This window comes from Bacillus rossius, chromosome 1 (assembly GCF_032445375.1).
Source record: "Bacillus rossius redtenbacheri isolate Brsri chromosome 1, Brsri_v3, whole genome shotgun sequence".
Lineage (NCBI taxonomy): Eukaryota > Metazoa > Arthropoda > Insecta > Phasmatodea > Bacillidae > Bacillus > Bacillus rossius.
The window spans coordinates 312,946,207-312,970,995 of NC_086330.1; the positions used below are offsets into that span (position 1 = coordinate 312,946,207).

The 24,789-nt window shown below is 35.4% G+C and overlaps 1 protein-coding gene across 1 annotated transcript in view; it reads left to right on the forward strand.

Annotated features, from left to right (window-relative positions):
* Positions 1-24,789, forward strand: part of LOC134527915 (protein PALS1) — a 310,393-nt gene that overhangs the window by 240,797 nt on the left and 44,807 nt on the right. The window contains exons 7-11 of the mRNA XM_063360947.1: positions 2,860-3,099; positions 4,121-4,363; positions 10,503-10,702; positions 13,372-13,547; positions 15,994-16,158. Of these exons, the coding sequence (XP_063217017.1) occupies positions 2,860-3,099; positions 4,121-4,363; positions 10,503-10,702; positions 13,372-13,547; positions 15,994-16,158 (1,024 nt within the window). The remainder of the gene's footprint in view (positions 1-2,859; positions 3,100-4,120; positions 4,364-10,502; positions 10,703-13,371; positions 13,548-15,993; positions 16,159-24,789) is intronic.

Consider the following 24,789-nt stretch of genomic DNA (forward strand, 5'->3'; position numbering starts at 1 on the left):
GCAGCTCCAAACAATTACACAGGTGCAAATCTGATGGCAAAACAAACTCGCTAGCTAGAAGAAAGGTAGGCTCTGATTGGCCTGTTGCAGACCTTCATGAAACAGTCCCCTCTCGAATGAGAGTATTTAAAGGCAGGAGAATTTCCAAGAACCTCAATAAAATACTGCTACCTTGAAGAAGGAGACTACAAAGTGGACCGAAATATTGATGAAATCTTCGCCATAAACGCAGCTAGACATATACTTGCTTATTTTGTATACTGATAGTGGATCATTGGTTAAAGGGGCTTGTTCACATACTCAGCCATAAAAATAATTCTTTTACCAACAAAATTAAGTACGTTTCTGCTTTTTAAATTAGAAAATTACATTCTGCAGAGGTTACTGATTATTAATTATGTCTGCTGTAGAATCGATGCTGTTTATGTCTTAAGTCACTAAGGCTGGTATTCCAAGACACAAGAGTAGGGTTTAGGTGTTAATATGCTACATCTGTTCCCTAACCGCCACAAACAAAGCAACTTCTAAAATATGGTTCAGAGTTGTTTCATGTAGTGGATTAATACATTTGGTACTTTTCCTCCCTGAAAAGAAGCATGTATCCTTAGGGCGCATATATATATATATATATATATATATATATATATATATATATATATATATATATATATATATATATATATATATATATATATATTAAAGTCCATTCATAAACATAGTGTATTGTTGTAGGACATGCAATAAATAGCTAGCAGATGGAGAACATTTGATGTTGTTGGGCTGGCATCATGGGTAAGCCATGTAAGGACTGGGGTTCGTGGCTCGCATTGAAACAAGCACTACACATTAATTTTTTTATTTGGTTTTGTTTGTCGGAATCTATTTTTTGACTTCATTGTAAATTGAAATCAGGACATGTAAACCAGATTCTGCAATACACATATCCTTTGCAGCGCTCAATAAACATGAAGAATCTAAAAAAAAAAAGAAGGTAAAACTCAGGGAATTTAGAGGGTATCTTTAAAACTTGAAAAACCCAAGGAAATGGACAAAATGTTAGTTACTAAGTTGGAAAAGTAAATGTTAACACTAGCATGTTACTTATTATCTTAAAACATTTCTATATCATAATATTAAATTAATGTGTAGTTAAAAACTAATCTATTATAATCACTAATGAAATGTAAGAGTAACAGTGCATAAACTGTGTTTTCATTTAATGTTTTGAAACACAAACAATTGTCTACAATTTTCACCTGGTCACAATCAATGTTTTTTTTTCAAAATTTCATCAAAGTGGTTTTATATTACAGCATGACAGTCTTTTTGACATAGCATAGATGGTAATGGTAGTGCAAACTATTTCTTGTGTCATATTATATGTGGTTGATATGAGTTTCGATATGAATCATCAGTTAAATAGGTATATTTGTCTACTAGCAAGCTTGATTGATGAGAAAATGTTTTGTTGAAAAGGAAGACCTCAGGGAAACTGTCAAGGGCAAGAGTGTAGGAATCTTTATGTAGAATGTGAACTTACTCCTTCCCACTTGTTCCAGAACAAATGAAAATTGATTCTAGGTGTCTAAATCTCATCATCATAATAATCTTCCTTTTCCTGTTTGGTTGACTTGATTATCATCTTTTAATAATTATATTTAAGTTATATGTACTTTAAATTGCTCTTTGGATTCAGTTTTGGTTAATTCCGTCAGTTTATTAGATAAGGATTTTGTCTCTGATCGTAATCTTGTGTTTTTCTTAGCGAAATAAATTAATACAACATATACTACCTTTACCTACCATTAGCTCGCTATCTCAGGGTGGCAGGTTCAGAAGCTCATAAGTGTTTTCCCATTTCATTTTTGAAAATGTTAGTGATCTAGTGCATGTTGTTGACTGGGTGTGCCTTCTTCAACACCTGAAACTCTTCCCTCCTGATCAGGCAATGTAGAGGGAGGAAGCAGCCAAAATTCCTTCCTTCTGTAGGTATCTCCTCGCTGCTTTCATCTAATTATCCTGAAATGTACCGTGGATTCTTGTGAAGAGCCCCATAGTCTAACCATTTTCATAATCACATTGCATATCCTAGTTGTGCCTTTACAATATACTGTTAACCTCTGTATCATACCAGAAAAAGTCATTTCTATGCAATACATGTTGGTTTGACAGGCTAACATTTTAAAAGCAAGTTGATTTCTTTAAATTAAGCTCAGTAAATACTGAAATGTTACATACATGCTGTTTCCAAAGTAACTTGGTCTTAGTGATGTTTTTCTTAGTGTTATTTTTTTTTCTCTAGCTATCTAATCTAGAATTTCCCAATTTTTGCACCAGTCAGTATACTGTAATCATGTTGTAGGTCTTTTAATTGACATTAATGCCCTGATTTGAAGCTTAGGAAGAAAAAAAATTAATACTGAAGATAACAAATAAATCTTGGGTGGTACATAAGATTTTAATCCAATACAATGATAAAAAAAAAGGTTTTTGCCAAAGCAAGTATGCCAGAATAAATAAATTATTGTTTTACCCAGAAAAAAACGGGGTGTAAGTTACAGTCTGGCTATCCTTGATTTGGTTTTCCTCGGGTTTTCCAGAAAACTGCAGGCAAATGCTGAAAGGGTTCCTTACATTTGACCAGCATGACGTGTTACCCTCTTGGACTCAAGAGTCAACCAAAGGTTTAATGCAAATTTAAAATAAAATGAAAAATATTATAATAATGCTAAGTGTTTTATAGAAAGAAAAATATTTATGTATATTTCATCACACTTTGTGTGTGTTTGAGGAGTTGGCATGGATGACTTGTTGATGGATTGACAGGAAGCGACTGTAGATGTGGCGGTGTGTGCACAGTGCCTGGACAGCCTGCAGCCCTGCTCGCTGGCGGATGCCGCGGAGTTGGCAGACCTGCTGACGCGCTACGAGGTGGAAGGGCTGCTGCTGGCGCACGATGGCGTCGCTGCGCAGCTCTCGGCTGAGGAGCCTCCCAGCAGCTCTGCGGCGCCCGGCACGCCCAGTCCGCCCGACCCCGACCAGCTGCCCTCCGACACCAACATCAACATCATCAAGATCGAGAAGACCAACGAGCCTCTGGTGAGCCTGCGCTCTCCGCATTATCTTACACCCCTGGTCATCATCGATACAAACCTTGCAAAACAACATGCAGAGCCTTAGTTATCCGTCCGTGATTTGAAAACTCTTAAATTATCTGCTGGAATTTATATCTCTGATGAATATTTAAACCTTTTAAAATTGGTTTTAACGCATGCATTTAATATTTACCTTGTCAGTTATAATCTGAAATTAGGTCTGCGATTAATTACCAACAGCTAGATTAACTGTTACACGTACCTGGGTGTGTTTAGATAACTTTAATGTACTTCAAAGGTTATATAATATTAATTTTTGTTACGTTTAATGTAACTGTTTTTATTTGGGTTTTAATTTTTAAAAAAAACATATCCCAGTTCATAAAATAATCATTGATATGTAAAAATAACTTTTTTTTATGAAAAAAAAGTCAATGATAAAAGTTATATGAATGCACAAAGCAGGATAAAAAATTGTATGCTAGTTTACTAGCTTATGTTTGTAGGGGATAAGGCACATCATGCATTTATAAGTGTTGTATAGTTATATCACTTCCCTGTGTCTGATGCCCACTATAGTTTCAGATAGCTGGGTTCTTTAAAAACAAAAGTGGTTTTCAACAATTTGGAAAGAATCAATCCAAGTAAAACTACAGTAAGGAAAGTTTTTTACAGTTGTGCCGATGCAAGCTCTTTGTGTCTGTTTACTTATGCCAAATGGGCACATCTGTCCTCTTGTTACCATCTCACGTGCTCTTTAAGTCATGGTAATTCTATTGTTTAGTATTCATATACAGGAACATGCCTTCTTGCTAAATTAATTTTCTATCTTATTGAACTTTTCTGCCAAAGAGTGAAACACTGTTCTGTTGGGTGTGGCCTGCTATGTTAAACCAGAATCACAATCATGTTAATGTTGTTCTTATGTTAATATGTTCTTACATCTCCAATTGCAATTATAAAATATAATTTCAAATTGAAAAATTTGAATTGTTTAAAATAATTGTACCAATATTGTTTGGCAGGGCGCGACGGTGCGCAACGAGGGCGACGCGGTCATCATCGGGCGCGTGGTGAAGGGCGGCGCGGCGGAGAAGAGCGGCCTGCTGCACGAGGGAGACGAGGTGCTGGAGGTGAACGGCATCGAGATGCGCGGCAAGACCATCAACGAGGTGTGCGACATCCTGTCCGGCATGACGGGCACGCTCACCTTCCTCACGGTGCCTCGCGCCCGCGCCACACGGGCCGCGCCCGCCCGCGACTCCTTGGTGAGCTGCCCCTCTCCCCCGCTCTTGTGGTACTGACTCCACCGTGTTAGTTTTTGAAATTAATTTTGAAAAACACTTAAGAATTGTTGCAATGCAAATGAATATTTTTTTATATTGCATATATATATATTTTTTTAAATTTCAAGTCATTCACCTTTTATTAAATAAATCCGAATTATTGAATATTATTCATAGGACTGCTTCGATTCCAAATACATAGACATTGAGAGTCAGGAATAAATAAATCAATCTATGAACAAAAAACACATAAATTTGAGTCCATTGCAGTTTTATTTTTAAAAATAAAACACACACACACACACATATATCTTTATATATATATTTCTTGTGTGCGTGTGTATGTCACTGAACTCCTCCTAGATGGCTGGACCGATTTTGATGAAATTTTTTGTGTGAGTTCACGGGGATTCGAGGATGGTTTAGATTCACAATTTGGTCCACTGGAAAATGTTTATTTAATTAATTTTTTATTTATAAATTGTTGTTGATCTTTGAATGGTTTAGGTTTACAGTATATATATTGACATCGTACGGCCGAAGGCCACCCCAAAGCCCGACCTGCACCCGCCAGTACTCGGCTCCGCTAACGGAAAGCACCCCTAGCCATGGCCCACCTGAGTCAAGTGAGCGGACCGCAGCCCAAGGTAGAGAATAGCGAACCATTTTAATTACGCATGCAACGCACTCCCCGTGCCTACAAAATTCCCCACACAATAATAAAGTAATCAAAAACAAACAAAAGCCCCTAATTAATAGAGTGCGACGTAGGAGTGCCCGGGTCACTCACGTGTAGTTTTCTACTAAAAGAGCTGTGAGTGCAACCCTTGCGGCCTTCAGCCTAAATTCAGTAGTGAAACGTGTGACGTAACGCAAACCGCCCCAAATTAGCATTATCATTCGCCACTGGAGTAGTTATCAAGAAACAGACAGTCTCCAGCTTGACTCTAATATTCAAACTTATTTTAGACAAACTTATTAAATGTCAATTCTAAAACATATATAGATATTAAGTTAATCATTAAGTTTTATTGTATGAATTTAGAGCCACTTGCTTTTTATTATTAATGTAATTTTTTACGAATAATGGAACTTTAGAAACTCTGGCGCGACAGGGAGCTCACCCCTCCCCTCGCACCAGGGCCAGACGCCAGTACAGCGCGACTCGCGGACCGGGACGGACGCACGTCCCACGGGGAGCCAGCATTTCTTTGTTTCACCGAACGTCCATCTGGTAATTATAGTCACAACCAAGACCTTTTTTTAAATACTCCCCGTGTGCGCCCGGTCCTTTTCCGGTGTAGGGCCTAACCCAGCCGCGTCAATTTAACACGCCCCACACAAAGCATTACGTGGGGCCGTGCAGTATACGGTACGGGCCGTCTCCCGCCACCCCAGAACTTTAGTTAATCGCCCAGTGCACAGGCACAGGCTACATTCAAGCTTAAACGTGTTTTTAATTTAGTAGCGAGCCGCGGTCCACACAGGTGGGCCCGCGCGTCGCAAGTTACCGATTACGAGATTAGCCGATGCTAATCGAACGCTCTCCCTCAACTGCGACTGGCGTGAGGACTTAATAAGTAAACACACGTAGAGGCACGCAGGTGTCCTTCTCAGATAACGTGTGCAGTGTAATCGTGTACGTAAAAGCACCACAGAGTGCCGTTTTATCAAGTGTAATTGTAATAATAGTGTAATCAAAACTTCTACGTGTTCCGACGCCTCATTGGCAGTCATGTACCGCCGAGTAAACCTCGCGCCCAATGTAATGAACCAGTGTAAATCGTGAACAATAAAACGTCCACCCCGCACCTCCCGTGCGCGACGTGCGACCCGTAGAACAACCAGAACAGTGTATGTAAATTAACCTAAACAACCCAACCTAATCAGGAAACAAATTCCATCACCGCCGATGGTTCTAGCGGACCACGCTGGGGCAACGAACCCACGACCATGACACGGTTAGACACCGAGCTAGCCTGGCGCCCTCCCGGAACAGAAATCTCTAAGAAAGCCAGCCACCCCGCTAGGACCTGCGCCCGACCTCGAACACGAGACCGCGGCGGACGGCAATATGTGTGTTTTGTGTATTTATTTATGTGTTGTTGTTGTGATTTTAATTATGTATATACGTGAATTCAATACCAATCAACTTAACCTCCAAATTTAAATTGTCAGTTCTCATTTTATTCTACATATTAAAATGTAATAAAAAATATACATTGTGCAAAATATGTAAGGTGCAGTATCAAAGTAAGTATTTAACACGATTTTTCATTACTTTTAATTATGTATAGACGTGCATTCAATAACAATCAACATAACCTACAATTTTAAATTTTAGTTGTCATTTTATTCTATGCAACTTATGACGTATTGATATCTCTTTCAAAATAAAAATATAAGTTTGTAAAATAAATTATAACATTTATATAATTTAAATTACTTAAAGTAATTATAGTTTAAAGTATATTTAAAATTGAATTTTTGTATTTTTTAATTTATAGTTTTTTTAAATTATGATTTTTGGATTTACAACGTTTGAACAGGACTGTCGGGTCCACTTTAAAGTGTGTGTTCAGGTGGATTTAAAAATTGTTAGATTCACAATTCAAGCCGATAAATAATATTTGTAATTAATTAATTAATTAAATTAGTGTTGTTGTTTAACGTTCGATGTTTTACATAGGATCCGGTCGGAAGCGCTGTGATCGCGTTATTGAATATACAAAAATATTTTATTTTTATTTCAGTTAAACCCGGCAGATGGTGCTGCGATTAGATTAAAAAAAAATTCCTGTAAATCAAATTTAAAAATTTTGAACAGTACGTCTGTTGGGTCAGCTAGTGTGTGTGTGTGTGTGTTTATATATATATATATATATATATATATATATATATATATATATATATGAGATTCTGTGTTGAAGCCGTAAACAATTTCCGTTTGCATTAAAAAAATGTTTTCTGAAATGCTTGACAAACACTTTCAGAGCATTTTAGCTTTAAAAGCTCAGATTGGCCCGGCTAAGATGATAGCCTGACACTATTTTGTTGCAAAAACACTTTAAATGCTGTATGAAAGAGATACTTTTTTGTAAATTTTTTTGTGATTCAGTCTTTTCACACTGAAACAACATACCTCCATGTGTATAATTGTTTATAATGGATTAGTTAAATCACTGAAAAACACCTGAGTCCTTAGTCAGTCCGAGAAAGCCAATAGTGCTGGTTCGCAAATATCAAGCTTTATATCTCGTATAAATACCTAGTAAGGTTCAAGGTATGTGTATCCTATAATTTAGAAATTATAATTTTACATACTGCATTCTTATTTATCATACTAGCATCTTATACCCTGTGTGGATCACTTGTTACTTAAACAGGGATTGCTTTAAATAATAACTAATGTTGCCTGGAGAATAGATTTTTCTGACAATTATTCATAAGCTTGTGATATTGGTTTTTGTTTATATAGGACATTACAGTGTTATATCAAAAGGTTGTCCATTTATCTCATTTGCTGTAAAATAAATTTAGTTGATTCCACAGGTCTGCAAAATTTTCTTTTTGAAAAGTTTTTTTGTTAAATATTTAAAATTTGTTTTAATTGTCTAAAATGTAATAGAAAACGTTATTCATATGACATATACCACATCACATTTATCAGATTTAGATGATATAGTATTAGAATACGATAAAAAACAAAACAAAAATTTAATCAAATGAATGAGAATCATTTTAGAATATTTTATAAAGTTTTATTGAGTCTATAGCTATTAAAATACAACATTAAGGTATACATGAAGAAAACAATAAATAACAACGTTTTCTTTTTGAAAAAAAGCTGCGTTTTGTTGGTTTTCGTTTATGAGTTTTTATTTCATGTCTGTGTATCATCCAGCAATAGTCCACCATCATATTAACGTCCCAACGACCTTGATATATTCTTTCCATCTCTTTTATGTCCTGATGAAACCGTTCATCTTGTTCTTCACTGTAGTCGCCTAGATTTTTTGGGAAACAATCAATGTGAGACTTCAGAAAATGAATTTTCAGACTCATATTACAGCCTAAATTTTTATAGGCGTTTAACATTTCCTGGAAAATATTTTTATACGCAGGATCTTTTGTGTTGCCTAGAAACTTAGATACGACATTTTTAAAGCCATGCCAGGAATTTCGTTCCAAGGTTGTCTCAACACTTTTTCAAATTCTGTATCCCTAATCAGTTTCCTGAAATCAGGTCCCGTAAATATTACCTCTTTCAACTTCGCATCAGATAAGCTAGGGAAACATGAACAAAGATACTTGAAAGTATTTTCATCTTGCGTTTATGCCTTTATGAACTGTTTGATCAAACCAAGTTTGATGTGAAGTGGTGGAAGCAATATTTTTTTGGAATCCATCAAGCTCGGATTGATGACATTTTTTACTCTTACTACTTTCAATTCCATTCTAATTTTCCAATCAGTTTTTTTCCAATGTAAATTTCTTGTTCTACTGTCCCATTCACAAATATAAAAGGGAAATTTTGTGTAGCCTTGCTGTTGACCAAGAAGCATGCATATAATTTTTAAGTCACCGCAAACTAACCATTTATGTTCGGTGTATTTTATTTTCTCCAAAACATTTTTCAAGTTTTCATAAGTTTCTTTAAGATAACTGAATGAGCTACAGGTATCAATGCAAATTTATTGCCGATATGCAAAAGGACAGCCTTTAAGCTTAATTTTGAAGAATATATAAAGAGTCGCCATTCTTGTGTATTGTATTCAATATTGAATTTTTGTATTAAACCGCCAATATCACAGCAAAATACTAAATCATCCTCTTTCTTAAAATACTCCACAAATTCTTGTTCTGTGCTTCGATACCAGTAAAATGTAGTTACAGCATCTAATAAATTGTTTTCTTTTAGTCGAGAACCGAGAAGTTCTGCAGCGTTGTTAGGTAATCCAAGATCCCGTACGAAATCATTCAGTTCTTGCTGTTTCAAAGGTCGAGGGTCATTTGTAGAATGAAAAATTTCACCACTGCTTTGCAGATGATCACTTTGTTCTGAGTTTTGTGATAAAGGTGTTTCGAAGCTGTTAGTGTTAGTAGAAACTGGTATGGGTAATTCGGGTCCACGTGGAACTGGCTTTGTTACAGACGAAACATCAGGATACACAATTTTGGCACGGTTTTTTCTTAAGACTTCATCACATAGCCGGCATACTGCATGTGGAACCCACTGTTTCTCTTGGTAACACAACCTCATTCCGAAGTAAGCATAATTAGCATTTTTTACAAAGTCTTATTTTTAATCTTTGCTTAACTATTGTATATTGTCCGCAAATATAGCAAAATACATTTGGATTGTTTTTGCAACTCCGAGGAGCCATAGTTACAGATTTAATAAAACAATCTTTTATTACACATTTTTTTTTGCAGTTTAAACCACTATGATTAGTCATGGACTACATAAAACTTTTTTTTTTATACTTTTTCTCACAGGGGAAAAGGGCAGGTTAGTAACAGTAGACTTTGCTAGTAAATATGATGCTTTACTGGACTTAATACACTATGCTCTCGTTAGATAAGCTCCGTGTGCAGGTGAAAACACAAGTACACAACAAGTAGAGATGTGATGGTTGGTTCTGGTTTCACTTGAAACACGAAACACCCAGGTCAGGGGCGTAGCCAGGGGGGGTGTTTTGGGTGTCCAAACACCCCCCAAAATATTAAAAAAATATATATATGTGTACTTATGACAAAATTTACACTTGTCTAGTTGTTGCAAATGCACTTAGATGAAACTAAGAAAGAACCCTTGAGCCGATAACCCTTAATATTCAGCAATGAGTTTTCAACAGTGTCTTGTTAAAAATACCATAAAAGTCGGGACACAAATTTATGTTATTTAAAGCCAATATTTTAATTACGAAAGTGCTTAAATGGCACCAATTTGCACATTAAAATCAAAATATTTCCGGGGGAGGGCCCCTAGTACGGGGGCAGGGTGTAAGTAAACACCCCCTGAAAAGAAATCCTGGCTACGCCCTTGCGCCAGGTGGTGCGACGTCGGGGGCGTGGAGAGAGAGAGCGGTTAAGAGCGCAGACTACCGTGCTGTGGCAGATGCACGTGAAAGCCCACTTCGACTACGACCCGGAGGAGGACCTGTACATCCCGTGCCGCGAGCTGGGCGTCAGCTTCCAGAAGGGAGACGTGCTGCACGTGATCAGCCAAGAGGACCCCAACTGGTGGCAGGCGTACCGGGAGGGCGAGGAGGACCAGACGCTGGCGGGCCTGGTCCCCAGCCGCACCTTCCAGCACCAGTGAGTGCGCCCCACGCGTTCTGTGTTTCTGTACCACCATGTCTGTGTGTTAGACATACTTTTGTGTAGCTTTATATGCATGCAGGGCCGCAACTAGGGTCTCTGGCACCCGGGGCATGACTGGATTCATGCGCCGCCCCCCCCCCCCCCCCCCCCCCCTTTTTTTTTGCACATACCACACAAATAAAGCTGGGGGTCGGGGGGCCCTCCCACAGAAAAATGGTGCTATTTAAGAATTTTCCATACCTACATGTAACAGTTTCTGTGCTACTGTAACTTCCATGCATGAACCCACTTCCAGTTGTAGTAGGAATTACAATGCAAGCCGGCAATTTCGGCACCCCCACAGCTCTGCGCTCGCGCCCCCCCCCCCCCCCCCCCCCCCTAGTTGCGGCCCTGTATGCATGGAACATGTATGAAACATTATAATTCAGAACAATAATTATTGTTTGTAAATATGTAAAAATGTAAAAATGCAAATTAAGACATTATAAATATTCTTTATCGTCATTAAAGATTTAATGTATCTCATGTTAAGTACATATCAAGAACAATAACGTTGATCAACTGCTACAAAAAAATTTGTGGTAAGACACTTGAAATGTGCACACAAAGCAAATATACTAAATATATATAGAGAAGAGTAAGTTGAATAAAAAAAAACGCAATCAAACATTCAGTATTATTCTGTAATGTTTCTTAGTCCACAAGAGTGTTATAAATTTTTTTCAAATCAAAATTGTACTTTTAGTTTGTCTTATTATTTCAAGTAAAAAGAATACGACGTTAAAACCCAAAAACACGTTTCTTTGAATGCCTTAAGCTATGTCTGTAGGTATCAGTTATAGTATGATTTTAATTTAATTTGTTTAAAAAAAAAATTCTTATGAACTAAATAAAATATTTACTTAGTACCTACATAATATTTAAGATTTTAATAATAGCATAAACTAAAGATTTATGAAGTCAATTCTATATTTTAAAAGACAAAATGAGGTACCGTAATCTAGGTGAATTTCACTGAATTTTGTGTTTAGCTTTGCATTTCGGTTGTTATGTGATGGTTCCGTTATGTTAGGTTATGTGATTTTTCATTGTTTCCTCAATCTTTAGATATAAATGCTGGAATTGTTTCTAGCTCTACATTATGGTTGATTTGTTTAAAAAATTTCCTTGCTTTGTTTTTGTTTTGTGCTCTAATATCTTGCCGTTGAAGACACTTAATTCACACATCAATTAGAATTTATTCCTGGGAAAATTACTCATACAGCCATTGTTAAGCTTTACGCAATACGAAAAGTGTAAAGAAGAGAATGGCACAAAGCAGTAACCACAACACCGGCTAGCGTGGCTGGCGACCATTGTTTCCTGCAATATTGGACACAACATGTACATTTATAGTTTAGGCCTAAAGGGTATGCTTCAAAGTTTCAGTCTTTAGCGTGTTTTTATTTTATTACTAACAAATTATGCACTTTATTCTTGTATTTCATTTTCTCCAGATCACAAATTAAATTTAAAGTAATATAACTGCATACATAAACAGCACAGTTTTATGCAAACTGTAAGTCTATATAATACCTTCTTGTTAGGTTTCAATTGTTTTTATAAGTTGCAATACCTAATTTTTACTTTTGCTGTTTTATAATTAGTGAACATTTTTGTACTTCATTGTATCCATAAGAATCCAAACTGTTAATTTTGATTTTTTTTGATGAACCAGTATCTCATTTATGTTAAAACTGTAAACAAACAGCCTCATTGCACAAGCATATAAGGTCAACTTAAGTTAAAGATTTGGGTAATTTTTACTAATTCATTTGACACACATGTATAGTAGGAAGTACATATTATTTTACTTGCAGTAGATCAAGTCTATATGTTAAATAAAAATTTCTCTTATTAAGAATATGTTTTCATTTTTCCATAACACACTTGTGAATATTTCTTTGGTGCAATCTTGTTAAATGTCTTGGTCTAATTTGATTTACAAAAAAAAAAAAATATTGATTTGAAAGAAGCTCTAAAGACCTTTTGTATTTTAGATTGGTTAGTTCTGTTATTAATATCATCACTATTACTATTACATGTTATAGGTACCTTTCATCAAGATAGAGATTTCTTATACTTTAAATAATACCACTATTATAACACTGTTACAAATGAACGTGTATAAACACAAATTAAAATTGGCTGCCATTAGTTCTGACATCTCAGGAGAAATGACACTTCAGAATCTGATGTAAATGGTTACTTGGCATTTACTCTTAAGAGGAAACTTCTGAACACAACATTACATAGCTATAAAAGGAATATTTTTGTTGTTAAGAGTTCTAAGTTTTGATGTTTTCCTTAAGTCTCACTATTGATAAAATAACTTGATTTTTGATCTGGCTGCAAGGTTGTGTACTTTCTGTTGCTCCCAAGACAGGCCGGGTACTGTATGAACCAAGGCTCTGGAGCAAAGCTATTTGTGGCTGTTAAAATTGCCGCCATTATCTGTGAGAAAAGGAGGCTGGTTCCATTCCACTCTTCCTTGCATTATAAAATTTTAAATCATTTCAGGGTTTTCCTAATTTTCTGCTTTCTATAATTATAAATGCACACACGTTTGAAAAAGGTATGTATTAGTTCTGCAATTACTAACTGTATGTTTTTTTTTATAATAGACGAGAAGCTATGAAGCAAACGATGACTGGTGATAAAACGACGAAGGAGAAATCAAAGAAGACGGGTATGTTGCTGTGTGCGAAGAAGAATCCAAAGAAAAAGAAAAAGAAAGCAGCGTATGGTGGCTCGTATAACGATGGTGCTTATCCACTGTATTCCACCAACACCGTGGATGGTAAGTACCTGTGTGCTCTGTAAAATACTAGTACATTATAATAGTTTAGATGTAAAATAGAATTTTCTTGGATTTAGTATTAACATTAAAAAATAAAATGGAGTAAAAGACATGCTACAGAAATTATTTTGTATAAATACACCCGCCCGCCCCTCAAAGTAACTGATTAATTTGTGCTGTTTTGAAGTAATGTTGCAATAAATTACTCCAATTATGACATGATGTAAAGTAATGCTGTCATAAATCTGAAGTAGCACTTTTTTATTTTTTGTGAATTTTTATTTCTGTGCATGCACAATGACTGTAACACTTGTGTAGTATTAAATACAATGCAACAAATTATTAATGTGACGATCAACAAACAATATTTAGCTCTTTCCTTAGTAGCTATTCTTTTACTTCATTGCGGTGGCCTGAGTGTTCAGCCAAAGTTTATATTACGCCATCCTGGATGTCAAATGCTGCTGTGGAGACAGTGTTGCCAGTCGTAGTAGGTACAATTTGGGTACAATCACCTCTACATTTGGGTACTTTCAGGTACATAAAAAAAAATTATGAAAAAAAAATATTGCTGTCTTATTTAATACAAATATCATATACGATATACACTGTTGTGTTAAATCTCATAATAGTGTGACAACATAAAATTTTATAGTTTAAATGCAATATTGGCTCTACTGCTGAGGCCCGTGTGTAAGTTTTTAAAATTTTAAGGTTGGCTGGGGAAATATTATATTAATATATATTATATTACATAATATATATTAATATATAATATATTATTATATAATATATTAATATATTATATAATTATATAAAATATTAATATAATATATATTAATATATTATTTATTAATATATTATATATTAATATATTATAATATGTAATATATTATATATAATATATTAATATATAATATATTACTATATAATATATTAATATATTAATAACATAATTATTAAAACAATATATTCCGTAAATTTTTTTGAATTTAATTTTTTGTTGTTTAGTTTGAAGTGTTACTCAAAATTTATTTAAATGTACTTCAAATGTATTTAGACCTATAATACTAGGTAATGTAAATTTATTTTAATGGGAGTAGTGTTTTGATTAAAATGTTTGATAGCAAGAACACTTCAGCTTTATTAATTAATTATTTTGATTAACATACACCCGCATAGAAAAAAAAATGTACAGTAGAATGAACCTTTTATAATGTTTTTGAAGGGGGTATAAGCACTGGTGGATCAAAAAGGGAGGGGAGGAGGGTGGAGCCACAGTCATGGCCCCTCCCTGAACCCTGAATAATTTTCAGTTTTTCTCCTAATTCCCTATCATAGTTCACCAAACTTACTGAGGTATTATTTTACTACAGTGCTTTACATAATAGGATTTTTTTGAACCACAAATCTAATGTACTACGTATTTCAATTCTAGATGTACTAAAATAGTATTAGAACATTTAATTTAGTCCTCCCCTGACCATCATTTTGGATATACCCTTGGGCATAAGGAAAAACCTTATTTATTTATAAGCAAGAAAACGTTTTAAAAAGAAAATAGCCATTTAGCACTTATGAGTTTTTTTTTTACTTTTTACCAATGGACTCATCAAGCTATGTAATCAATTTATTGTTAAAATGCACAATATGCTCGAATTTTCTTAACCAAGCCAACAATTTTTCAACTTTATCATACTTTCAGCTTCTATTTTGATTTTATAGACATATAACTTCTAACGCACATACGTAAGTACATACATCTATTTTTTGTATGTAGTTATTTTTTTCATTCTGTGAAAGTTTTGTTGTATTGTGCATGCACATTGTAAAAATTCACTCACAATTTTTTCAAATATAATGTTACAAGCAGGAAAAGATTATAAGCAGTACATTAGGACAGGGTTCTACTGTATTTGATTAGCACTGTGTTAATTAGGACATACTTGTTTTCCTGGAGTGAATTAGGGCGTTACTTCGAGGGGTGGGTGTAGTTTATAGTACTGGGGTGCAGCATGATGGGTTCATCTTAATTATACACTAATTAGGATTTTTTTAATGTTTCGATTTGGCAAGATCCGTTACTATCATCCCTAAGTTACTTGAACAGTAACAAGCAGGCTAATCACAGTTTTTTTTTCACTAAAAGTGGTACTGATATTTAAATTATGGAACTATGAAAGGAAAACACAAAGTTTCATAAAATAAAAAAGTATAGTTACAAGTTTTTTGTCCCAAATTTTGTGTTGTACTTTTGATAATGCAGGATAATATTACCCTAAATATAATGCTAGAATTTTTATTTTGAAGTGCACAAATTCAGGGAATAGTTTTCATTACATCACAGATATTTTGTTGTCAACAGTTGCATTAGGATTAAGGATATTAATGTTGTAGAAGATGTTTGCATAAAAAAGTTTTCAGTTGAAGGTTATGGCTTGTCCAGATTACGATGTGGATGAAATCTTGACTTACGAAGAAGTTTCTCTCTACTATCCACGAGCGAACCACAAAAGGCCAATTGTATTAATTGGCCCACCGAACATTGGCCGTCATGAGCTTCGACAAAGGCTGATGGAGGATTCAGAAAGGTTCGCTGCAGCAATACCACGTGAGTTGAAGGGTCCTTGCCTCATGATGCAGTGTCTAATGTTAGTGTTTATGGGAGGTTATGGCAAACTTAGATACTTATGTTTTAAAAAATTTTATTTGGCTTAGCGTCAACAGCCATTCATATGAGATAGGAGTTACAAGGTTGAGAGCCAGATCTCTTACATGCCACCAAAGCAATCTGGGTTCTGTTTCTGGTCGGCTTCAACGCAGAAGTGGGAAATTCAGCGAACGTTGCTGTGCACCAGTGGGTTTTCTCGAGGTGTTCCTGTTCCCAACCTATTCATTATATGCCCCATTAGCAACTGATCTTGAATCATCTTTAATAGCGATATGTTGGTTCTACTTTTTTCCCGGTTCTCATTTTGGTACCCAGTCTTCAAAATCAATGCTCGGTTCTCAATTTACTTTCACAAAATTTACCATCACATCAAAGATACAGTTATGTCCTGATACGTGGCATCTTTATTTGTTATATATGACTTATCAACACTGCCATTTTACCTAAATGTAAGCACAGTCACCTAGCAACTAGGTAGCACAGGTGTTTTCATCTCATTAGCTGGCTAAAGCATCACAGCCTGAGGCATGGCGATATATAAATGTGTATTCACTTATTTTTGTCGGGTGAATATTTATTATACACACACCCATTAAAATTGCTTGAGAAAAAAGTAAATATTTTAAGTTTATATATGACGATAGCTATCTATGCTCTAAAGTAGTGCGCCAAATAATTCTACAATTAATATTTTTAATAAAAAAACTGAGTCTGACTTGGCTCTAAGAAGAAGATAACAAGACATGTAATTTATGTAGAATATGGGTGCTAGCAAAAAGTTAATAAATCTCACTACATAAAATTATTACTTTAAGTAAGAATTGAGCATTAATGAAGTTATGCTAAAAAAATAAAGGTAATTTCTGGTGTTAGCAAATCAAAAACTAATGTCACAGGACTGAATATGACTGGTACAACTATTGTCATTAACTCATTAGACAATGGTGTGCACTGTATTTACATGAAACCTTTAGACAATGCAACTTACAATTCCTAACGATACTAGTGTACTGTTATGTTATGCAAGGAAAGGAAATAACACAGATCAGTAATACTTCACTAGGCTGTTCAGCCATCTTGTTTATTTACTGACTTTCCCGCCTTTACATCCTTCCTCTCAAGCAGTCCCTTATATGACACAATACTCTTTACAATTAACCTGATACATTACTTAGCTGTCCAGACTGTTCTCTCCTTTCCAATGAAAATTACTCAACCAACTGGGTGGCTTCCTCTGTTATTTTGATGTCCTTGCATCCGTCTCACTTAACTCTATCCCTCCAGTCCTTGCATCCGTCTCCCTTAACTCTATCCCTCCAGTCCTTGCATCCGTCTCCCTTAACTCTATCCCTCCAGTCCTTGCATCCGTCTCCCTTAACTCTATCCCTCCAGTCCTTGCATCCGTCTCCCTTAACTCTATCTGTTTTATTATTTGTTGTATCACTATAATTATACTTCTACAATAACAAGTAACTGTCTCTTATTATCAATGCTTTATTCTTTATTATCACTTCCTGCATCGTTATATGTTATCCACTCTCTCTCGTCTACATTATATCACTGCTGCCAACACTCACTCTTTTAAAGTCCCAAGTCTTTATCATACATCTCCCCCTTTTCCCTCTCATTAAGGAGATACACTAACTATATCTAAGCACATTATCAACAAGTTACCTAGCTTCCCTTACACCTACATATTCAGCTTTAGCGGTGGTATAACTTGCCTGCCTGTTCTCGTCCTATACCCTTCAGAGGGGCAGTTTACTTTTTCCACCTTCCCTTTGTCTTGAGTCCTTGCGTTACCAACCCTCTCCGTCTCAACATTAATTTTTTCTGAGGGTTTGGTTACTGACCCCGTGCTAAGCTCCTTGCTGTCCTCTAGTTTGTGTAGGTATCCTGCACACTTGCTAGCCTCCTTGCCCGCTGTTTCGAGTTCTGTTGTTGTAAAACCTTTGAAGCTTTTCAAGAATGTGTCATTCCTCCTGTATTCTCTGTGCGTTTCCTCATCCCTCACAAGATATGATCTGGGTGTTGTGTGTTTCCCCACGACAACTGCTTTGTTCCAATACCGTGTTTTCAAATCCCTTAACAAGACAGAGTCACCCTTGCGAAACTCCTTTTACCGTCCTGCCGTTAGGTCATACCTACGTTTGGTTTCCGTTCTGACCTGTTGCAACGCTGCCCTCACATCATGTACTTTCGGTAACAAGAGCTCTCGTTTGATAGGAAGCTGTGTTCTTAGCTGGCGACTCATCAGTACCTGCGATGGAGACACTCCAACATCCGCTAAAGGAGTTGCCCTATAATTAAGTAAGAACATTTGAAGAGGCTGTTTGGTATACTCCGCCTTTTTAAGCATTTTCTTTACTATGCCTACAGCCTTCTCAGCTAGACCATGCCCTTTCGGATAGTAAGGACTGGATGTTACTAGTTTGAAACCCCATTGTTTGGCAAAAGTTTTCATCTCAAAACTATCAAACGGCATGTTGTTAGTTACTACTCTTTCCGGGATTCCTAGCCTGCTAAAAATAACTGAAAATGACTCTATAACTGAACTACTGGTCTTGTCTTGCAACCGTTCAACCTCTAACCACCGCGACAAGTAATCTACCACTACCAAATATGACTTTCCTGCATGTTCAGCTATATCTGCTGAGACTACCTGAAACGGGTAATCAGGAACCGATTGGTCAAGCAATGGTGATTTGACAGTTTTGTTACTAAACCGTTGACAGACATAACACAACAAAACTAAGTCTACAATTTGAAAGGTAATACCAGGCCAATTAAAATGTGAACGGACTTTTTGAATAGCTTTCTTACAGCCCTCATGTGTTTCGTGTAGCGCTTGTAATGCCTGTCTTCGAAGACTACTTGGCACAATCAGCTTGTCATTTAAGTACAACAGCCCCTTTTCAGCAGTTATCTCAGCCCTCATATCATAATAGTGGCCCAGATCTCCCCCGACCTTCTTGATATTAGGCCACCCATTTTTAACATAAGACAGGACTTTACTTAACACAACATCCTTTTTTGTCTGATCTACATATTGCTGATATTTGTCCTCTGTGAAAACAATTTCATGCATACCTACTACATGCACAACATCTTTCAAGGACTCATCATCTTTCTCTGATTTCAGTGGATAGTTTCTGGACAACAGATCAGCTACATGCATCTTTGCCCCTTGTAGATAACGAACCTCTAAACTATACATTAGCAATTTTAACCTCAACCTCTTAAGCCTAGTGTTCTTGATTTGCACCATGCGCTTTCTCATCAGTGATACCAAAGGCAGATGATCAGTGTAAACAACTACCCTTCTTCCGTAAATATAATTATGAAACTTTTCACAAGAATAACATATGGCTAACAGCTCTTTCTCCACCTGAGCGTAACCTTGCTCTGTTTCTGTCATGGACCTTGATGCAAAATGTACCGGCCTATTATCCTGTATTAGGCAGCTACCTATCCCACTTTGACTAGCATCACACTGTATGACTATCTCTTTACTAGAATCAAAGCCAGCCAAAGTGGGAGCTGCACTGACCCTTTGTTTAACATTGTCAAATGCAGTTTGCTGTCTGTCTGGCCACTCCCACACCACATATTTCTTTAACAACTCTCTCAATGGTGCTACTACCTCAGAAAACATTGGCACAAAGTCCCTAAGATAATTCATGAACCCCATTAGCTGCTGCAGCTCTTTCTTATTACGAGGTGCATGTAAGGCCTGTACCGCTGCGACTTTGTCAGGGTCTGGGTGAACTCCCTCTTTGCTAACAACAAACCCCAAATATTTGACTTGATTTACACAATACTGAAACTTATCATAATTAAACTTAATATTGTATTTAACAGCTCTGCTCATCACTTTCTCTAGAACTTGATCATGTTCAACTTTAGTTTCTCCACTAATTAAAATATCATCAAAATACACACACACTCCCTCTATATCTCCAAAGTACTTAGTATTCAGTTTCTGACAAACCTCTGGCGCACTGGCTAACCCAAAGGGCAGTCTCTTGAACCTGTAGCACCCAAATGGTGTATTGAATGTACATAGCTTACTTGACTCCTCATCCAGCAACACTTGATAAAATCCATCTTTTTTTAAGTCCAGCACTGAAAACCATTTTTTTCCAGTTAAACTTGATTTTACTTCTTCAATTGTGGGGATAGAGCAATACTCTCGCAAAACATACTTATTCAGTTCTTGAGGATCTAAGCACAGTCTTAACGAGCCATTCGGTTTCTCCACTACTACCAGCGTATGAACCCAATCCATTGCTTCTGTGCAAGGTTGAATAATGTTCTTATTCACCAGATGATCTAAGGTATCCCGTAACTTGCCCTTGATGGAAAGTGGAACTCTCCTGCTTGCATTTGCTACTGGCACTGCATTGTCCTTTAGATTTAACTTGTACACATCTGGGAAGCACCCTACTCCTTTAAAAACTTGTTTATATTTCTGAACAATGCTGTTTTTTCCATCCCCCTCTGCAATTGCCACCTTGAGTGACTCCACTCTCTGAATAAGGCCTAATTCCACACAGGTGTTTAAGCCTAATATTGGGCATGCCCCTTCATCCTGAACAACTATAAACTCAGCTACTGTCACTCTTTTATCAGTCTCACAGTCCACCACAATCTTGCCCAGAGTCTTTACCTGAAACCCTCCAAAAGCTTGTAACCTCACTTTAGTTTTAACTACAGTGAAACCTCTTTAATACAAACCTGAAGGGACCTAAAATTTTGCAGTTTGTATTAACGAAGTTTGTATTAACAGGTGCATATGCTCACATTAATAACAATCGACAAAATCAAGTATTGATTTTTTACTCGAAAATTAGTCAAATAGAGAATTAAAGAGGCTTGAAAAATTCATTGATTTTTTTCTGCACTTTTTTTGTTGCATAAATGTTCTTTACTGCACTGCAAAGTTTGTCGAAGGAAGACAAGACATCAGTGTCTACATCACCAGCAGCCAGAACATTTTCCAAGACAATTAATGCTGAAGTGGACTTCACTCTAAGAATTTTTAAAAAATATTTCAACCTCAAAATTAGTGTCAGAAACATATCAGTTACTTGTCATTAAAGTTAAATCAGTTGAAAAATAAATAAAAATGGAAGTATTTTACTTAATTCAATTTACACTTGCAAAAAAAAAACATACGCACAATAAATCTACATGGAAAATAAAGTCTTTTTCAATATCCTGAAGTCTGAAATATGTTTACTCATGTCATCAAATGTAGAGCTGTACTGAAGAAGCCGATTTTGCCAATATTTAGTTGAATCGGCATTTCTGCCGACTTCCGATACGCTTGTTAATTTTCGGCCGATATTACTGAAAAACGAGAGAGACTGCCATAACCTAAAAATCCACGATTACCCTTTTCGCTTTTCGTAGTAGTACTGCATTATTTCAGATCGCATTATTTCTTCGCAACATGTGCCAAACGTACATATAAAAATTTAACATCCTATTTTTCAATAATGTTCTTTATTTTTAATATGGAATAAATAAATACATTACCGTCACAGTAAATATACATCTCGGTTGTTACGGTAACTAGTGCAAATGTGGTAGCTCTCGTGTTTCTGTAGTAATTATGGTATCGACAAAGAATCTTTAGTTTTTATGGTAATTATCTTAGGATAACAATTGGGTTTGTACTGTAGTTATGGTACATCATCCAATTTCTTCGTAAGTTGTTGTTCATTTGTCTTTTCTTCATATTTACGTGCTTGGCTGCAGATTTAAGTTGATTTTTACTACTGTATACTGTCGTTACTGTTTTTATGACGGTTTCTTTCTAAGAAATGGTTATTTCTGCAAAATCTTAATGGTTAAACGATCATCTATTATAATTTATAGTGACGGGACCACATATTTTGTACGATCAATGCGGACAAAACGATAATTCGAACATCAGTACAAGCGGACTTTTTTAACCTTATTTGTATGGCAATTTTGCCGGGACCGTAGAAAGTATACGATAAACACGGATAATCGATACATGCGAGTTCGATAGATAGAGGTTTGACTGTCACTGTAGACCATTTACCGTACAAATAATTTGCCGTTAAGGCTAAGATCCTTAGTTTTGCAGCCTCCAAGAAAATTATTTCTCCCATGAATATCGTAGTAGATAAAAAATACATACTAGACAGAATTGTAAATAAAACTTTGAATTTTGTAAATATGACGATAAATTTTTTTTTCAAAAAATGCTTTCTTATTTAATTTTAATTTTGAAATTTTCAAAACTAAATATTAGGTATATTTTTAACGGTACACGGCTGTTACTTTGCACACAACTTAAAGGAGGTACAATGAACAATTCTGTCTAGTAATTTTTTTAATACAACGTACAGAATTTAAATAATCTGAGTATTAAATACTGTGACTTAACTGTCACTTGCCGCTGATGAAAGGAACGAGTTCAACAGTTTGCCGCTAGAGCTCCGATTAGTTCCGAGTTTACTCACTAGATGGCTCTAATATCGCAGGAGTTCAGGCGGGAATATTATCGCTTCGAAACGGTCAAAACACAACACTAGTATCAGCAATAGTAATCAATGAATTGAAAACCGTCTCACGTTGTCGACAATTTCTATAGATATATTTGTCAGCTTTTCAGCGATGTAAATTATTATTAATATGCTTCACTTGTCGTGACAAATTTATTCATAGAATATTTTTTATTTAAAATCATCTAACTACAATTACTAAATTGATTTAGTAGATAGAGATTTATTATAATAGTTGGGCGTCTTAAAAAAAAACTTATTTTGGAAATACTAAAGTGCTAAATATGATTATAATATCTAACCTGTTTCGTTTACGGGCATCTACGTGAACGTCGCACATTACATTTTATTACAACATTATTTCACATACCTATTATCTTAGTGACTTCATTATGTATTTTGATATGACTCTTTACCTTAGCACATGAATGAATCCTGCAATCACGGTGTATTACAATAATAGCAAAATGGTTTCATATAATAATATAACTTCCAAAATCAATTTAAATTATTAAATTATTATTTATACTTCTATTCAAGAATCGTACATTGAAGACAAATAAATAATGTTTAAGATTTTATTAGAATATTTCAATTATTGTAAAAAAAATTATTTGCAAAATGACAATTATTTTCTATAAATTTATTTAATTATATTTCTTTAGTTATATTTATTTAATTGTGTTTCTTTAATTATATTTGTACCTCGACTTTAGCTCTAGTAGAATGGGCTATACCTCTGGGTGTAATGTTACATAAATGAGTTATGATCAAAATATTAATAGTTACTATTGCAACTCTATAGAGATGTTTAAAAAAAAATAGTAACTGAAGGACCAGCCGCCTATGGCAACTTCCTCCCGTAATGATTTAGTTATGTAGGGGAGACCGGGGCAAGTTGATGATGTTAAGCTTTGAAATGGCCTTTAACAGATAAATAAGCATATATAATATCTAATTTGGTACCAATACGAAGTACATACTAATTTCTACCTAAATATGTAAAAAGGTTGTATTACTTTGCGTAGTTCCGAAGTTATTGACAAGAAACCAATTAGTTAGCACATTCGTCATCTTGCCCCAGGAGTGGGGTAAGTTGACGAACCTACTGGGGTAAGATGACGAAACCAAAATATATATATTTATGGACAAAGTAAACAATAGTTTTATAGATATCCTACACTAAACAACGTGCAGGATGTAAAGAAGATATATTGTAACATATTTGAACGACTTTGATATAATTCCTTGACTTCATAATTGGAAAAGTTTTCGTGCCACCACTCAGAACATGTGGAACACTGAATCCAGTCTTCATTTGGAGGTTCCACGTAAACTTCTTCACATGCAGGGCAAGAAACGCTATTTAGGCTTTATGGTTTTGCTACAGAATGATCAGAGCTTTGTTTTTCAGTTTTCTTAGTTTTTCTTTCATTTTTCTTCTCTTCATTCTGCTTCTTCTATCTATCTCTTCGTCACTCCAACGCCTCCTTTCCGTTTTCCGCTTATAATATGCCTAGGCATCTACAAAAAAAAATCAAACAAAATTGTTACGACTATTAACACAGGAACTATTTATAATATTTTATAATTTCATTATTATTTTTATTTTACTTAAATGTTCATCATATCTGTACATCATTGGTTTAAATAACACATATAATACAAAATAATGCTCACACTGTCATTACCTATGGCAAGTTGACGATTGCAGGGGCAAGATGACGAATATATTATAATATATATTATAATAATTTAATTATAATAAACACATTATCCATTATTGAAATTCTTTCAGAATGGATATCACAAGACTAAAAAAACTATTCTCCTCCCAAATACCAGTAAAGAAAATTATCGTCAGAGAGCAATTACGTCTTATATCTAGGGAAACCTGTATTTCGCGAATACATTTCGTGTCAAGGTATTTTACAAAACACTGTAGATTTTTCTTGTAATTATTGGCTGTGGTCGGTGAAGGCTGTTTTCCCGCACTTGACGGGGCCAATGAGGACGTAGTTACCTTACTGCT